General features: G+C 44.3%; 1 protein-coding gene and 1 long non-coding RNA gene across 7 annotated transcripts in view; both read left to right on the top strand.

Annotated features, from left to right (window-relative positions):
* Nucleotides 1-18,384, top strand: part of LOC120731025 (neuropilin-2-like) — a 90,539-nt gene that overhangs the window by 37,695 nt on the left and 34,460 nt on the right. For all 6 annotated transcript variants that reach the window (XM_040027754.1, XM_040027750.1, XM_040027755.1 and 3 more), the window contains exons 8-11: nt 8,822-8,966; nt 13,064-13,239; nt 13,974-14,141; nt 15,182-15,326. In XM_040027754.1, the coding sequence (XP_039883688.1) occupies nt 8,822-8,966; nt 13,064-13,239; nt 13,974-14,141; nt 15,182-15,326 (634 nt within the window). The remainder of the gene's footprint in view (nt 1-8,821; nt 8,967-13,063; nt 13,240-13,973; nt 14,142-15,181; nt 15,327-18,384) is intronic.
* On the top strand, nt 4-7,833 carry LOC120731026. The gene is made up of 2 exons (XR_005695261.1): nt 4-1,896; nt 4,916-7,833. It is a non-coding gene; the product is annotated as an uncharacterized LOC120731026 (long non-coding RNA).

The raw sequence follows: 18,384 nt of genomic DNA, 5'->3' as shown, positions 1-18,384 counted from the left end.
GGTTCAGGCACATGAGGCGGGAGCTGCTAACCGGCGTCGGGCTCCGCTGGCATCTTGATGGGAGAGGTGGACGGAAATATGAGATGGATTATATGCAGCAAGAGTTGACCTCAAGCCCAAAATTTAACTGGTGTCTGCAATTACAGCCTTTCCACTGCCATTCAGTTGGCCTCATTTAAGGCTTTATGACTGAGCCAGAACCAGCACGAGTCTCCAGGCTCTCGGTGATATCTGACATCATTGTATGCAACTGCATTTACACTGCACATTCTGCTTTCCCATCCCATCTGGTTTCTTTTAGTTTCTGGTCTGAGCTCTGCCTAACGTTGACCTGATTGGGGCCGGGTTCCAAGCCGTTTTTCTCTGAGGTGTTAAGGCATGATGTGTCATCAGTGTGCACGCTGCAGTCTGGCCAGCCAGGTAGAAATAAAGCAGACGGCATTATGAGTCTTAATGGTTGAGACTGCAATTAAAGTAAAAGAACATTCCAGTGGTTTTGGCTGGTTTTTCCATCAGAGGCGTTCTCCCCCTGCCCGTGGTCACACATGTTTGTCCTGCGGTCTAACTTTGTGCTGTAAACCTTTATTTCTTCATGAACGCTAATGCATGCACGCAGTCACATATGCATGCGCTTTGCTATGAGAGGGAAACAGGAGCTCCAGTCTAACCATGTGGAATTCCTTAGTGGAGATCCCACAAGACTTACAGCAAATGTTAACTCCCACAGAAGTGATGGTGGGATAAAACAGCACAGAAAATAAAAGATGGGGATGATGGATGATTGAGGAAATGAGGGAGTTTCTTCAGTTATATTTACAACATATTAAGCTTAGTTAACTTTTATTTTTAAGGAAAAAAAGCTAATATCTTTGGTCGTTTGTGTTATGTGGTAATAAACGGCATCTGTTTTACAGTAAATGGAAGGAATAATCTTTTACATTTCCTGTGGAAATTTGGACTACAATAATAGGAGCTCAAACATGATGTCAAAGTTGATGGTCTCATTAACTGTCCACAAAAATCTAGGCAAAAATAAAAGTTTATAGCTTTTAGAAAACTTCTTTATATATATATTTTATTTTTCCCAGGCATGTGTAAGTGTAACCGATCATATTTTAGATTAATATCTCCATCATAAGTTACAGGCACTGGCCTAAATGCTCACAGCACACAGCAGTTTATCTACAGTAAGGAACTTGGATAAATCTCCAGGTTCAAGAGATGACAGGTTTGTGATATTCCTGGGAAGGGTGAGGCTGAAGCTGTGGGAGCGAGAGGGTTAATCGTGCTCTGCAATCGTTGGTGAACATATGCATGGGTTTTTTGCGGACCTGCACCACAGCTTACCAAAAATGCAGTTCACTCTTTCTCCTACCAAAGCTGGAAAATAGTGTCATTTTCAGCAGTGAATGTCTCCCTGGGACTGCAGAAGCAAGCATGCTAGTGCAAAGAGCTGGGAGACACAGGGACGCCGCACAACTGTGCACTTTTTAGCTATTCTAATTTTTAATATAATGCTTCATTATTTCAAGTTTGGATTGGAGCGCATTTCTAATGCTTTTGCATGTTTTATGCATGCATCATTCTCAACTACAAAGGTATAACTCAACTGCAGATCTTCATTTTTAGTGGCGCTAAAGTAAATCCACCGAATAATGAGCCATGATACCGTCCATGCAGACACGCAGCAGCTACAGCCCAGTTTCACAGTGACATCGGGCAACGAGACAATAAAAACATCCAATATGCAAAACAGATTAATGTGTCGAGGCTAGTTGCTGGTGTCACCGCGCATAATCCTGCTTGTTTCAGCCACAACCCTGGAAAGCTGTTTGGAGCTGAATACCAAGGGAGACATTGAGTTGCACGTGTGTGTGTGTGTGTGTGTGTGTGTGTGTGACGAGGAGGGGATTGCCATAAATCAGCAGCACACAGAGAAACACACACACACACACACACACACACACACAGGCAGGGTCTTTCTAGCTGTTTGGCTCCCTGGTGTGCCAGTCTGTGCTGTAATCTGAGGCTTCGGCTCAGTGTTGTCCAGCACCCCTTTTAATCCACATCTACACACCACTGTCTCAGTGCCATAATAAGGATATTATGCAGATACGTACAAATATTGTGAATGTGTTGTGGCAGCATTATGTTAGATCAGAACTAAACGGCGGAGTGGATGATGGTCATTTATCTGATGATGAAACGATGATGTCAGCATCTTGTCCTTTCTCGGTTGACACGCCTCAGACGGGCCACTCAGCACTGGCCTTGCCCTGCTGACTTTCTCTATCGTCTTTCAGGGGTTGTTGTCGTGAGTTTTTGTGTGTCTGTGTTTTACGCTAGAAAGATATAAATCACTCCACAGCAGTGGCCAAGACCTTTTTGGCAGTGTGTTTTATTCTGCAGTTTGTAAAACGCTGCGTCTGCATTAACAGGATAATTCAAGGAAATTGTATTTCATAATTGAAAGCAGATCCTGGATCAGTTTATGCGATAGATCACAGTTTTCCTTTTGTCTCGCGGAAGCCTTAAATCAACACGGCTAAGTTATTAATTTTGAGAAGTCGTAGCTGTTTTAGCCATCCAGGAAATAAACAGAAGTGCCCCGACTGTACACCTATCCATCCATCTCCCCTTCTTGACATTTTCATTCACTTGCCTCTTCACTAGTTCTCTCAGAAGCTCTTCATCCATCAATTGCTCCCTCCACGTCTCCTCGTTCACTCACTTCACATCTTCCTTCGGCCTCTCCTTACACTCTCTCCGCTCTCACAGCTCTCCATCATTCGCTCTCCCTCCTCCTCCTGTCTCTGAGAAAGTCATCAGGAAATACGCCGGCACGTTTGCGCCGCTTAAACAAATGCCTTTTGTGCTTGGCAGCAGCGATGCCTCGGTTTGTGTGCGTTAATTTGGAAGAATTATTGAGTTAGTGTTTTATGGGCAAGAGGCATTAAAGCAGGACAAGAAAATAATGGAAGCCACATGGATAGTTTGTTCTTGCAAAACCACCATGCATGAAATAATTAAACATATATAGTGGAGCAAAAACACACCAAACAGCACACGCAGACATGTGACTAGATGCATTTACATCCTCTATCTTTTTGCATATTAACTAATCAGACACTTCTTGTGCACACATACACACACAGGTATGCGCACACACTGTGGCTTTAAACATCTGGGAGCCTGCCTGCAAGGGCGGTGCTGCTGTCACACAGCATCGTGATGATTTGTGTGATCTGTAATGTATTTGATAATGTCATTAAAGGCCTGTCGTGAACCAGATGGGGCATATGGAATACATGTTAACTTGGAGAAACTTTTCAGGCGCAAGCATGGAGTAATATCCAGACTTAATTTGTTCCTATTTGTATTTGCAGACACTACCAGAGGAAAAGGGGAATGACAGACAGATGGGAAAATGTATTTGTTATTCCTATTGTGAAGCAGCGATTTGCCAAGGTTTAATCGAGAGGTCGTTGAATTTGCATTAGCCACAAAGAGATTTGTACCTGTAACTTTCTGTGTGGCGTGTTGTGCACACGACAAGTAAGGCAGCAGTTTTCTGCAGCCCGAGGCCTCGGCGTGAGAAATTATGTCGTCTCAGTTGCAGTTTTTATCTTTAGGAGCTTGAGAACTTCTCTATATAGCTAGATTTGAGCTTGACGTGGGACAAGTGTCATTACGTAGCCCCACAGAATTGCTGCAGGCAGACCTGTCTGTGGCCATTACAGAACTGGACCTCGGCCAAGACCAAAACCTCCTATTCCCACTTTAATCTGTGGGAGGGAGGATGGATGGAGAGAGAGGGATGGAGGATGGAGACGTGGGTGGAATGAGCAGGAGAGAGAGGGATCGTGATGGGAGGAAAGTGTAGAAAAGTTGAAAAAAAAATCAGGAAAAAAGTAATGGAAAAAAGCAAAAGGTTAGGCTGATAGAGAGAGGAGAGACCGAGCAGGAGGAGGAAGAGAGGTGGGAGCAATGCAGGTTCATAGGGGAACAAGTGAGTGAAGGAAAGAGGCAGGCGGGGGGAAAGAAGTGTTCATAGGGGAATCATGGAGCAAAAGAAACAGGGATAGATGGATGAAGCAGGAGAGGGGGAATAATGAGAATAGCAGACAGGGGTGTTGACCACAAATCCCTCTGGATAGTTCAGAGGTCTCAGCAACACAGCCTGGAAAGATGTCAGGAGAGAGAAGGAAAATAAAGCGACAGAGTAGAGGGAGGTGAGGGAAAAGCAGAAGGGAGGGCCGGGTCAGCGCAGAGCAGGAGAAAAGAGTTTGTGACAAATGAAGAAAGAAAAGCTCGGAGAAAAAGCGAGAAAAGGGACAACAGGGGATATTACGAAGGTGCCGTGTGTCGTTTGGTCTGTGAGATTTGTGCATTGTTCTGCCACACACACACAGACACACACACACACGCGCTCGGATTCAGCTGTCAAAGACAGGTTACCTCCCGTGTGCGCCAGCATGTGCCTGTGTTTGGCCTTCTTTGATGGAACGAGAGGAGATGGGGGGTGTTTTATTATTTTATAACTCAACGCATGCACATGCACACGACGCACACTCGGCACAGACATTTGAATAATTCAGCGCGTCTGTGCCGGCCCTCTCTGGCTGACTGACTGTGGCCTTGCGTGTTCTTTACTTTCCCGTGAGGTGAGCGCACTCGTTTGTCAGTCGCCTTTCCTGTAGTTACTCGCTAGATCTGATTCGCTGCCTTTTGCCTGCAAACCAGAATCTGCTACCCAGAACTCTATTGTTATTCAGCGGAGCAGGTGTGTGTAAATGAAGGAAAAATGGTATTCACTACATGTCGGCCACCTTTGAGCTTCACTGAGAAATAAAAGTACTATTTGAAGTTTCTCTTTATGTTATTTTGTTAAGAGCATTTCTGTTTGCTTTTGTAGGTGTGTGTGTGTGTGTGTGTGTGTGTGTGTTGGAGACAGACAAAGGGGGGAGGAGCATCTGTTCACCCTACTCTTTGCCAGTATCAGCTTCCCTTGTCTTCTTACCTTGGTGGAAACATCAGCCCATTTACAAATGCAGACAGACTCTCTCACACACACAAACACAGGCTTAATAACCTGAGCTGGGCTGCAGGTGTAGTCCATTAGCTGATTGTTATTGAAGCCTTTTAGACTGAGACTGTTAACAGTGTATTTAGTTTGGTTTAAGACCTCAGGGACGCTGCGTATCCCCTTACACCTCTCTGTGGAGTCTCGCTGCGGAGCCACGACCTGGGAGCCGTTACGGGAATGCGATATTTTTGTTTGCATGCGTGCGCAAACTCACGTGTGTGTGTGTCATCTTTGAGATGTTTCATTCTGAAGTGTCCCTGCTCTTAAATTCACTTTATTATGAGACTGATGTGCGGGCAGGCACCCGTCCACACAATCAAAAGTTCACATACTTTGACTTTTAACAAACGTGGCAGCATAAAATATGGCCTACGTGTAGAAAAACATATTAAATTTTTAACAAGCCGGTCAGGTTATAAATATTTATGGGGCTATTTCTTACCAGGGGAGACGCCTGACAGCTAGAATGGCTGGCCTCTAAGGTCTCCCTGTGTCCGAGCAGGTTAAATCCAGGTGTTCTGGCTTTCTCCTGAATCATCTCCCGCATGATTCTGAACTGATTCTGCAGTGTGCATGGTTTGTGGTCTATGTGTCTTAACCCTGTGAAGGACGGGCAGCTGTATCCCATATTTTTCCCAATATCAGCCAGGAGAGCCTCCAGCTGCCCCGTGATCCCTGCAAGTGGTAAAGATATAAGTTCACAGTCCTGATGAAGACAGTGACAGCAGTAGCTCAGCTGCAGCACGCGCAGGTACAAGCTGCAGCACGCGCTGCAGCACGCGCTGCATCCCTGATGACCCTGAACGAAGCTGGTAACTGAAACAGTAACAGAACCAAGTTCGTGTCAAAGTTCTTGCTCACAGCTCCGCGGAGCCAAACACTGTTTGTGCAAACGTTAAGCTGCAAAAAAAGCTGCAGGTTAGACTTTCACGCAAACATACACGTGTGCAGAAGTATCCACACACACGTAAAAGTGTGTGTGTGTGTGGTTGTATATGTGTACACTGAAAATGTTTCAGTGGGCACCCAGGGAAATCAGAAAGCACCCGCCAGCCCCCAACTCCTCAGAGTGAGACTTCATAATTACACTTTTACACAGTGACACACACACACACACCCTGACACACACACACACTTGTAATTACAGTCTGCTACCACAATCCCATTAAGTCTTTGGGGCCTGTAGGCATTTTTCCATCATTTAACAGGTCACAGTTTCTAGTATGAATGCTTTTGTAAGGGCGTGAGTTCACAGAGGCCGACTTTGTGCTGTACACCCACTGGGTCACGGGTTCAATTCCCAGCTGGCCTGGTGGCCTGCTTCTGTTCTGTTCCAAGTCACAAACTCCTTTCATCCATATTTTGTCACCCCTGACGAGTCCTGCTGTTCAATGGATTGTAGACAGGAAGAAAAAAGTGATTTTTATCTTTCACACACACACACACACACACACACACACACGCACACACACACACACACACACACACCACACACACACACACACACACACACACGCACACACACACACACACACACACACGCTCACACGCACACACACACACACACCTAAAACAAGGCAAACATCTATAAATGCGTAGCCAAGCAAGTAATTGCAAGGCCTTTGGCTCTGTTGAACAAGGCTCACCGCTCTGTGTAATAAACACGCTATGATGTTTTCAGCATTAATGTAACATAATAGAAAGAGTGTTAAGGAAAAAGAGGCTTATTTGCTCCTGTAATGAAACAACAGCATGGATTATCTTCCTTGAATTTACAGCCGTTTATCATCAGCGAGAGACGAGATAGAGACATCGGAGAAAAAGACAGAAACGAAGGGAGAAAAGGAAATGAGAGAGCAGAACCCCAGCTGTTCTGTCCTGCTGGGAGACCAGCGGAGATGGCTGTTGGCGAGAGAGACTGTCAGATAGACAGAGATATAAAGTCTTGATGTCAAAGACAAAAAGGGTCCTTCTAGCTTGCATTCAGTTTCCTTTTATCTGAACTTGTGTGTGTTTTCAGAGGAAGTGTGGGGAGTGCAAGAGCTCAGAGGGCACCGTGTGAGAGCAGAGACACATTACATGCATGTGGGGAGACAGTGTCTGCACGCAGTGTGTTAGCGCATGCCGTGTGTGTGTTTGTGCATCGGGGGTTACGATGTGTTTTTCTTCGTGCTGTTTTCCTGCGTGTGTGTGGTTGAGTCGAGAGGACGTGAGAAGAGGATGCTCTCCCACATACTTACGCCCGTGATTTATTGCGCACTGCATGCCCTCAGAGTGTGTGTGCGAGTGTGTGAGTGAACCTTTGCACCCCTTCCCTCCTCGGTGAACAGTCACTTTATTAATTTTGTGGCTTTATGTAATCAAGTAGAGGAGAAACATTAATCTGCTGCCTTTTCACCTCACATTAAGTTTCATTAAGTGTTGTCTTGAATCACAGCTGTGGACAGAGGCGTAAACTTAACTACAAAGCAAAAGATTATTGTTTTTCATCGTGCCACGGTTAAAAGAAACTAGATGGTTGTATCATATGTGTCATCTTTCTACCACTTACAGTCAGGGGAAAAGAAAGTGCTCACACTTTCACTTCTAAGAGTTTACATATCGGGACACAAACGATCACGTGGTCCTCAGCAGGTCAAGTGCATGCAGCATCGGATTAATATCAACGATATTAGATTGTGTCATTATTTATTTAACAGAAATTAACCAAAAAAGAGAAAAAAACTCAACTCAAATATCTGTGAGCTGATAAAAGGACAATAATTTCAGTTTATTTGGCCAATGTGTAAAATTAAATTAACAGTTTAAAACATTTGAAGGTTAATCCTGCTGTACAGAATAGCTGGGATTTATTATGTGTATGCAGTACTGTGCACGAATACTGAGCCGCCCTCATTTTCTGTATATTTTGCAAACATACATGGAAATACAGCAACAGCTGAGTTTGTGCAATTCTAAATAGTCTTCAGGAGTCGTTCTCCAGGCTTCTCGGAGGTCATTCAGAGCTCTTCTTTGCTTGTTTCTGCCTTTTGTACCTTTCTCTGATTCAACACTGCTTCAATGATGTTGATGTCCGAGCTCTGCAGAGACCAGTCCATGACTGATCATGTTCCACTGTGTTTGTTTTCACAGCAGAGTATTGGGATCATTGTTGTGCTAAAAAATGAAGCCGTTGGCATTCAGACACTCTTTACATGGTTTTGCATGTTGGATCAAAATCAGTTTTATCAAGATCTCCAACACCAGTGGCTAAAATGCAGCAGCAAATCACAAAAGAGCCTCCACCGCGCTCGAGAGATGGCTCTCGAAGCGTGCCGAAAGATACGACTTAAAACTAGTTCTTTGCTACATTGCCTCTTCTTGTTCATTCCCTGAAATAGATGACTTTTTCATGTGTCAATGATTCATAGGTCAGGATTAAGCAGCTTAAAAAACAAGCAAAAAAGCATTTCTCTGAAATTGGATCAGGCAAAAGGACGAGACTGAAAATGAGTGAAAAGCAGCCAATGTCCTTCAGGAAGCCGGAGAACTTTGGCTCAAGAGCATTTAAAAAAAAAGACAAAGTCTGGCTCATTGGAAGGAAATAAAAGAGAGATGACTTTTGCACATCGCTGCATGCAGCTCATAGAAGTGTGACTCAGCAATATCGGGCTGTCTCCCATTATCCTTACTGAGCTCCAGTTCTGCAGACGGACTCCAAACGTCGCACTTCTAAATGTTCCTTTCTGTCTGCAGGTTTTCCATGCCAACGCCGACGCCACGGAGGTGGTCCTCAATCGAATCCCACAGCCGGTCCTGGCCCGCTTCGTGCGGATTAAACCTCAGACGTGGAAGAACGGCATTGCGCTGCGGTTCGAGCTCTACGGCTGTCAGATCACGGGTAAGACAGATGGTGCTTTTTTTTCCTGCGGAGTTTCTCAGACTTTCTCGGGACAGGGGTCAACCTCCTCCTGGGATTCCAGCGAAAACACAGAAGTCAGTTTGTCAAGTGCAGGAATATTGTGAAAGGTTTTTCTTTATTTGTATAATCTAATAATAAACAGGTTTGTAATTTGTCCATCCATTAACTCCTATTCATAATTCTGTTCATGCCGCCTTCCTGTCTTTTTCTCCTTTTCACATGTGTGCAACACACCCACCCTCGTGTGCACTCTTGCCCTTTCATATACACACACCCCTTCTCTGTCTCCCACTCGCGCACACGCACACACACACACACACACACACACACACACACACACACACACACACACACACACACACACACACACACAGCCCTAATAGAATAATACTAGAGTGTGATGTGTGGGTGATAACATCAGAGAGTAACAGGCTCTCAGCTTTCATCTGCAGCCCTGGCAAACAAACACGATTTCAACCAGCATAATCAGCTCAATACTATAAATAGATAAAACTTAATTAGACTGTCTGTGTTTGTGTGTGCGTCTGTGCGTATATGGTAAAAGAGTTTCAATCCATTTGAGCATATCTGTGTGCATGTGTGTCCCGCTCCACTGTATCATTATTAGGTTAGGGCCTCTCTCTGCTGCCATCGTAGCGGCCATTGAGAGGGACAGATATGCTCTTATCCAGGAGGGCTATTTCAGCACCCACACAAATCACAATCACACCGAAACAATATGATACTGTGTGTGTGTGTGTGTGTGTGTGTGTGTGTGTGATAAATAGACAGGGATGTGGAATATATCAGGTATCTTGCCTGTGTTTTTATTTTTTTACTCTATTTTAACACCTGAAATTGCATTATATATCACTCTGCCTTTTTCACTGCTTTCAGGAGTGAGAGCACATATAACCCCGTTTTTTGGGGCATCGCCCTGCCTTTTGCTCATCCCTGCCACCTTGCGATTCCTGTCATCCATCATGAGAAAAACATTGAGTTTATATGCAAAGTCTTGACACTTTCAAGGCTGGTTTTTGTAACGAGGGATGTCAGAGTTTGATATTTCCGAGGCTCGTGGCGAGAAGCAGAAACTGTTCTGCTGCAGTTTCAGGGAAAATGTCCATAACCTGCTGAAAAAGCCCAAACATACCTGCTAATGGCCATGCAGTATCTTTTCTGAGCACACAGACATGCAGGCAAACACACAGTCAAACACACTGCCAGGGGGAATGTGATAATGCCCTACACAAGCCTATAAAGGCAGACATAAAGCAGTCAGTCACTGACATGTCATTAACTTAAATCACACTTTTATGTCTTCTGCTCTACTTTTTCCTCCGTCTCTCTCTCGTCAGTATGTTTTTCTTCCTCTGTCCTTCTTTTACCTTTGCTGACAGCCACCATTCCTTCTTCCAGCATCCCTTCTTTAAATCTTCCCGTCCCTGCTCTTCCTCCCTCCATCGCTTCTCCCTTAATCTCATTTTATTTTAGCACCGCAGCACTTATCAATCATTTATTTTTAGCACCTTTTACTATTTTTCCCAGCAGGGCTTGTGTAGCGTGTGTATTTGTAGAAACTACACACGTGTGCGTCCAGCTGTGCGTATGCATCAGCTAAGTAGCGCCTCGGCGCCGTACTTGTGAGACCCCGTTATCAGAAATGGCACAGTGGGAGTTTGTGTTCACCTGTGTGTGGGCGAAACATCAGAGCATACGTGAGAGGAAGTGGGCTTCTGAGAGACCTTTACTGTCCGACTGCTGTGTGCATGTGCGTGCATCTCTCTGTGTGCGTGCATTTGAGAGCTGAAACTATTTCTGCTGTGCTATCTGTAGAGGTGATATGCTGCACTCCTACGTTAAAGGAGCTGCTAAAATACACTGATGCAGGAAATAAGAAACACACGGGAATGACACGGGAACAGCGTTTCCTTCTAGCTAATCGGTTTTCATGTCTGCTGTAGAGCTCGAAGGAGCCATCCAGCCTGGCTGGAGCTGTTGTTGTTTATTGTTGATTCATTATTTACCATTCTGAGGCACAAACGTCACGGCATTAAACATTCATCTCCGTGAAGACCTGAAGAATGTCACCATCAATCACCGTCAACCTTCACTGTCAGCCGGCTCTCTCTCTTTCCCACTTGCATCTCCCTCGCTCCCTCTTTCTCACCCTTTCCTATTCACTTGCTGCCTTTTCAGTCCATCTCCCCGTTTGACCTTTTGTCTATCTCTTTATCGTCCCTTTGTCCTCTAACTCCTCCTCCTCACCTTTGTCTTCCTTTCCTCCATCGCTCTTGTCTTCGTCCCAGATCAGAACTGGTCACTTTGGTTTTTTTGGTTCCTTTTGTGTTTCGTCATTATTCATGGCAGTACCATATTTTGATGCTTGTCGAACTAAAAACCATTTGTCAGTGTAATAAACAGTATCCCTTTGATCTCCACCATGCTTTCATTTAGTGCTTCCATTTGAGAGTTCTCTGGCTCAATTCCCCATGAAGAATCCCCCTTTGGTAGGCAGGTTAAAATTATGCATCAACTTTGCAGCAGCAGGAAGGCAAAATAATGAAATGGGCTGATGGAAAGCAGCTCAAAGGCACCGCGCCGCGTAACATACAAGTTGTTGTTTGTGTCACAAACACAACATTTTGCTCCCAGATTAGATCAAACAGTGTCGCCAAAATATTCCAGACCTGAAAGCGACGTTCAATTATGAAGGATTGTTAAAAGACAGATGCTTTGGTGTAGCAGGAGCCTGCAGACGGAGAACAGTTTGGACAGTCCAGCATCGTTTGAAGAATCATGAAAATATCAGATTATGGCCCGTTATGTCCAAATTACTTACCAGATACAGTCCTGTGCAAATGTGTCTTTGTATTTTCTGTCTTTGTTACTTTGTTACTAGCAGCATGTCCCAAAATTCAACTAAAGAAATGTCTTTAGTTGGCTCAATAAAAAATAACAAAGTTTGACAGACATGAAATTGGATTTTTGCACCAACAAGGTGATTCCCAAAGTGCGATTAGCTGGAAACTTGTCATATCTCAGCCTGGTGTGCAGTGAGTCCTTAAAAATTTAAGAAAACTGGACCAAAGTGGAGGACCGAAGAAGAAGTGGTGTGTCCTGGACTGACTGTGGCTACAGGTCTGATGGAGCGATGAATGCAAATTGGACATTTCCAGTTCAAGTCGTTGTCAGCATGTACGCAGGAGGTCAGGAGAGCGGTCCAACAGTGAGTGCCAGTGCAGTGAAGGCATATCCTAGCTGAAAAAACACACAGTGGAGCTTCAGTCATGGATGGGTCTCCCCAGGACTCGGACCTCAGCATTACTGAAGCAGTGTAGGATCATCCTGACAGAGAACACAACCAAAGGCAGAAACATCCAAAGACGAGCTTTAAATGTCCTTCAGGAAGCCTGGAGAACCGTTCCTGAAGATCCTCAGGGAAATTAGAAGAAAGCCTTTTTAACGAGGACGGTGTTCGTACCAAATATTGATTTTCAAGCGTTGTACAAACTCCGTTGTTGCCCTATAGACTCTATTTCCATGTATGTTTGCATATCGTTCAATAAGTTGCTGCAGTTGTTTCTTACGAGCGACATATAAAGAACCGAGTGCTGTATATTACTCCAGAGGATTTCAGATTTTTAGCTTCCGGGCAGCCTCTAATATTACATAACTAGTTTCATATGCAGCATGAAATTCCCAGCGGTAAACATACAGTGAGCTGTAACAGCAGAGGACAGGAGAGCACATCACTGCATCAAACTTTAAATTCATAAAATCAACCATTTAGCACCAGTGTTGTTGCTGCTTTAATGTTTTTAGCTGCTGACTGATGTTTGAGGCACTGAGTCAGAGGACGGGAACGTTTTCCAAAACGTTCCCAAACTGCTTTTCTTTTATTATTATTATTATTCTTAAATGAAAAGAAATGAGGGGTATCAATGTTTGTTTTGTGCACTGATTGTAATAAGCTGGCAGAATAAATAGAAGTCATCTTTCCTGCCTTAAACTTGAGAAAAAATCCTCAGCGGTAGCATTAAGCACTCCTTCCTCTCTGTGTTCTGATCTATCAGATGCCCCCTGCTCAGAGCTGCAGGGCATGTTGTCTGGTTTGCTTCCTGACTCGCAAATCACTGCGTCCTCCATGAGGGACATCCACGGCTCCATGGGGGCCGCCAGGCTGGTGGCCAGTCGATCAGGCTGGTTTCCCAACCCAACGCAACCCATAGTTGGAGAAGAGTGGCTGCAGGTATGTCGCTATAGCCTAGCATCATTCATCTGCTCTGTCTTTTGATTTTTTTTAAACTGCGTGTGAGCGGCGAGGGGTGAGCTGTCAATCACAAGGAAGCCACGGCGTTGACCAAAACCTGCTTGTCATAAATTTTACTCTTAATGGCAGCACAGTATAGGAACGCACAGTTTATAACGGAGAACACTTGAAACCAGACACTGAGACCATAAACGTCAGAACATCAGAAAAGGTCGTCTGAAGTGATAAATCAAGCGGGGGTGGGGTCAGTTTCCCTGAAACTTGTTTTTGCAACTAAAGGAGCCATAAAAAAGCATCCACATCTGTCTTTTATAATGTAATCTACGGTTTGGTCAATCAAATACTGCAGGCCGGGCTTTTCCACACCTGCACTGGCGATCACAACATCCACCGAACCCACAAAATTACTGTAAAATGACACACGTGACAACAGCAGGGTCTCTAAACACTGATGGAGTTTTCAGCCGTCGTTTAGATTGCATTTGTGAACTGACCTTGGTCATGAACTGCTATTGAATAGAAAGAAGAACCCATTTCCAAAGGCTGAATCTTATTAAAAGTTCCCCAATGGAAAACCAACGTTTGATTGATTATATGCTCGGGAAAGTCACAGTTGCCACAATGGGCAGGGGATCTGGAAATTGATCGGTTCCATGGCGCAGAGGGCGAGCGAGCAATAATAACTTTGTTTAACTTTGTTTTGTGTGCTGCAGGTGGACCTCGGTGTGCCCAAGATGGTGCGTGGCATTATTACCCAAGGTGCACGAGGCCTGGAGGGCAGCGCGGAGAACAGAGCATTTGTCAGGAAGTACAAACTGGCTCACAGCTCGAATGGCAAAGACTGGACCTACATCACTGACAGCAAGACTGGGTTTGCTAAGGTAGAGGAGAACACACACTCTCTCCTTGTTTTTGACACAAACGGGGGCCCCCTCTATCCTCTGGTCCGCCGTCACTTCTCACTCATTTGCAGTTATTTATAGCCGTCTCTCAGCCGAGCCTTTCCCCCCGTCTCCCTCTCTTTCTCCTCGTCTTTGTCTTTTTCATTCTTGTCATTTTTCGCAAAAACGCCGCTTTATTACAGCCTCGGCTCCGATAATAATTCAATTTAATCACCTCGCTCGTCATTCTTCGTGCTTCTGTGTCTTCCTCTCCCCGAGTTCTGCGCTCTCCCTCTCTTCGTCTCTCATCCTCTATTTGTCTCTCATGGGTGTTAATTAAAAATGTCTTTCCTGCATCACCACTCAGCACTGCTGGCGTCTAACGCACTGCGAGACGGGCACTTTAAACTTTGTTCTGCTTTCTGAGTCTATGTCTTAAAACGCTTTAATAGTACTACTGAGTGCCTGGATTTTCTCCTGATGCTAAAATCCTGTTCTCTCTCATCTGCCTGTCTTTTTAAATGAGCGTCCTGGGAAATTCATCTTACGGTTTTTAAAATTTCAGAAATGGGGAACACAGAGGATACAGTTCAATTAATGAAACCAATAGTACAACTTTCACGGCCCACGTTTTTTGAAAGGATCGCTGTAGTCTTGTCTGTATGAAGCTTGTAATAAATCTTGTGCTTTTGCCAGAGGCTTCTTCTGCCTCAAAGACGATTTGGAAATCAAAGGAAACATCTTCTGTCTGTTGTTTTTTTTGACACATGTCGCTCTGGGCGGGGAAACAATGCTAGTTAGTGTCTTATTTATCAAGACTTCCATTTTTTTATTGGTTTCTCATCAGGCGGGATAGTGAAATACCAACACTTGACTGCCTCCACTGGATTTTCTGTTGTTTTAGGAATTTTTTTAAATGGTCAAACAGATTTGGGCACCAGGCAAAAATGTATTGCTGACTGCCTTTGAAACGATGTCAAAGAATTTAGCATCAAATGCAGTGAAACTGTTTCGTGCTCACCTTTCACATTCTTCCTCAGATTTTTGAGGGCAACGGCCACTACGATACTCCCGAGGTGCGGAGGTTTGACGAGATAGTGACTCAGCACATCCGAGTCTTTCCAGAGAGATGGTCGCCCGCCGGGATCGGCATGAGGATGGAGGTTCTCGGCTGTGACCTGCCCGGTAGGAGCGCACACATGTGGATGATAGGAGAAACTACACGCAGATGAAATAAAGTTGCATGCGTGGATAATGCAGGAATGAAAGTGGAATACATCTGCACATATACGATAAATTAAACGATCATATTTCAAAACCAAACACGTGCTCTTTAAATCAGAGATTTTTGTCTTCGTCCTCGTCGTCTTTTTATCTGCCCTGTGTGTGGCTTTGTGCTCTGATATGTAGATTTTGCACGTGTACACAGCATGTTCAACGCTACAGCAACACAGTTTTCCTGGTGCTGGATTTGGATTTTTTCACTACAATGCCAGATTCTCAGCTTCAAGGATTCAAGCGTGTCATATGAAACCAGATGTTACATTTTAAATACTTGATGGCACATTCTTTGTCCAGAACCTGTGGACCTGCAAAAATGTGTCAGTTGCTTTCACTGTATTTGTGGGTTATCATCCATCTGTACTGCCTGTCCAGGCAACGTTGCTGTATTTGGTGGAATATGAGCAGGAAGTTTGCCCCTACACTTGAGAATTCATCCCAGTGGCTCTTTCTTCTTATGCATCATCAGTAAAGGTGGCCCATCATTATGAAGGGTGCTTCCAGATGGGGTTTGTCTTGCTTTTGATACTGAACACTGGTTTGCACCTTGTGCTGAACCTTCTGCATTTCCCTCTTCAAGTCCTCTCTGCATGATGCACTTGGATAATAACACGCTGACCTCCAGGAGAGTACTCTTTACCCGGCAGTGTTTCTTTATCTATCCTGAGATCATTTGCTGAGCTTTACATGTAGCTGAAATGACTATTGAACCCTTTATGTTTCCCAAAGCAGCTCTTAGGCTCTGAAACTCTTAAACTTAATAATAGCTGCACTGTGATCTTTGGTTCTTCCCTCTGTTTGCTTGTGAAGAGCTCTGTGATTTTCAGAGCAACTAAGATAACAAACCTGTGTGTGTGTCCAAACAAACGTACATATATATGAATAACTGTAGTATTTGTGCTTCTGTCATGGATTCTCCAACATATCGCGGGGTTAAAGTTAATCATCTTGCTCTGCGGGAGGGTTTTCCACATGTCTGGACAGGGATTAACATGTCTAGGTCATGGGACTTTTACTAATAGTGGCCAGCTGTGGACTATATTGTGTTCCCAGCCCATTATGTTAGCAGCATGTTGCTAGTGTGTCGTGAAGGATTAGGTGAACTTTGGTGTTTTCCTTTTCCTGTTGTGTTTTTTAATATTTTAGCGGAAGCCGTTGTTTATCAGGAGTGCTTCTTAGTGTGCAGTGTGTGTAAAGTGATGAATGTGGACCATTACTCTGTGTGCCACTTTACTGAGCTGTGTAACCACAATTTATTATAATATGCTAGCGTTGCATGGACCTTGTTAGCTGTGGCAAGCTTTTTTTTTCAGCTCGACAATAATTTAAGCATTAAAGCAATCCATTGTACAAACCTGACACTTTTTTTTCTTCTGCTTAACTTGAGCAGTAATAATGAGCTGTTTAAATTTCCACTAGATGAAGCAGAGACAATGGATCCAATGTTATTAAAGCTGGGATGTTTGAATGCATGATAATATGATCGTGTCCTTTAGATAGCCAGTTATTACACAGTAATACACAGTAACAGCAGTTGAGTTGTGTTTTCATAACCAGACCTCTATACCTGCTGCTGTTATGACCAGTCCTCTCCTTCCCCGTGCTCTCTGCTTCCAGCGTTTTCAGATTTTACTGCTTCAGTCAGGTTGTGACAGGTGAAGACGAGAACAGGAAATGACACGTACCTGTTCCCAGTGGACACGAAGGGGGTTGTTGCTGCGACCGATGGCTCCAACTCTGTGTCTCTGAGCACGTGTGTGTCCATTTGGGTTTCCGACAGAGAGAGAGGGGGGAACCCGAGGGGAACGTTATATCCCAGATGTGTCAGGCCTAACCAGGAGGCCGGTGATGATGGGGACAGAAGGGCAGCCTCTTCTGTTCTTAATACAGTTTCTAACAAGTGACCGTGGACGGAGAATAATGCAGATTATACAGGAAAATCACAGCTTTTCGTGAGGTGTTGAGTCCTGACATGACACCATCGATGTGGTGTAGCATGTGGTGATTTACGTCTTTGCACTCGATATTTTCGAACACGTCAAACTCTTCATGAAGCCTCTTTAAACTTTTAGTCTCTCCTTCAATGAAACAAGAACAGAGATGTCACTGGACATCGTGGGCCACACAAGTGTAAAGAAGTTTAACGACACAGTTAATCTCTGACATAATACAACAAAGTGCAAGTTCAACAGTCTCAGTTATTCTACATGATAAAGAAACGCTGCTGTAGGAAATGAAAGAAACCAGTCAGCACGACTCGTTCAGCTGAAGTGTGAAACTACAGAAAAAGTTCTGGGAGCTCGTTTACCCAGACAGTTTTTTAAATGCACAGAAAATGTTTTTTCTCTGTGTAAAAAACAACAAAACAAGTGCATTTCTATAGTAGATGGTGAAAACTAGGATTTTTTTCTGGCGTTTATTGGTTATCTGTTAGTTAATTACCTTTGTGTAGTATGAAAGGCCATGGGGGGCTTTACTGACTCTTTATCAGCAGGGAAAGCTGTGACAATACAATTAAAAGTCTAAAATTTATAGCCTTGGTGGGCCGATTCTGGCTCCCGGGCCTTATGTTTGACTCACCTATACTACATTAAATATGCAGTCAAAGCCATTAAACTCCATCTGCTTATATTTAACAGTTTTTCCAGTTAAACCTTTTGGTTCAAGCGTAACACAAATCTAACAACGAGGACCCGGGGAGGACCCGGGGAGAGCTGCTTTTTCTGGCCATAAGAAAAAGTAAAATATGCATAAACAGAAGTAACGTCTGACACGAGCGCACTGGTTATGCTGTTCGTAAACTACGTGTGTGATAACCGTGCACTCCATATCTGCAGCACCATCTCCATGACTGTAGTGCAGATGCACATCACTGCGGTTGTGCTTGCCCTGGTTGTCTGCTGGTCTGGCTTTCGATGTGTGCGCGCCAGATGTTTGCCTTCTGGTTGTAATCCGTGCATTA

This window comes from Simochromis diagramma, unplaced genomic scaffold (assembly GCF_900408965.1).
Source record: "Simochromis diagramma unplaced genomic scaffold, fSimDia1.1 OVJJ01000343.1, whole genome shotgun sequence".
Lineage (NCBI taxonomy): Eukaryota > Metazoa > Chordata > Actinopteri > Cichliformes > Cichlidae > Simochromis > Simochromis diagramma.
Note: the sequence above shows the minus strand (reverse complement) of the source record. Positions and strands in the feature narration are given on the sequence as shown.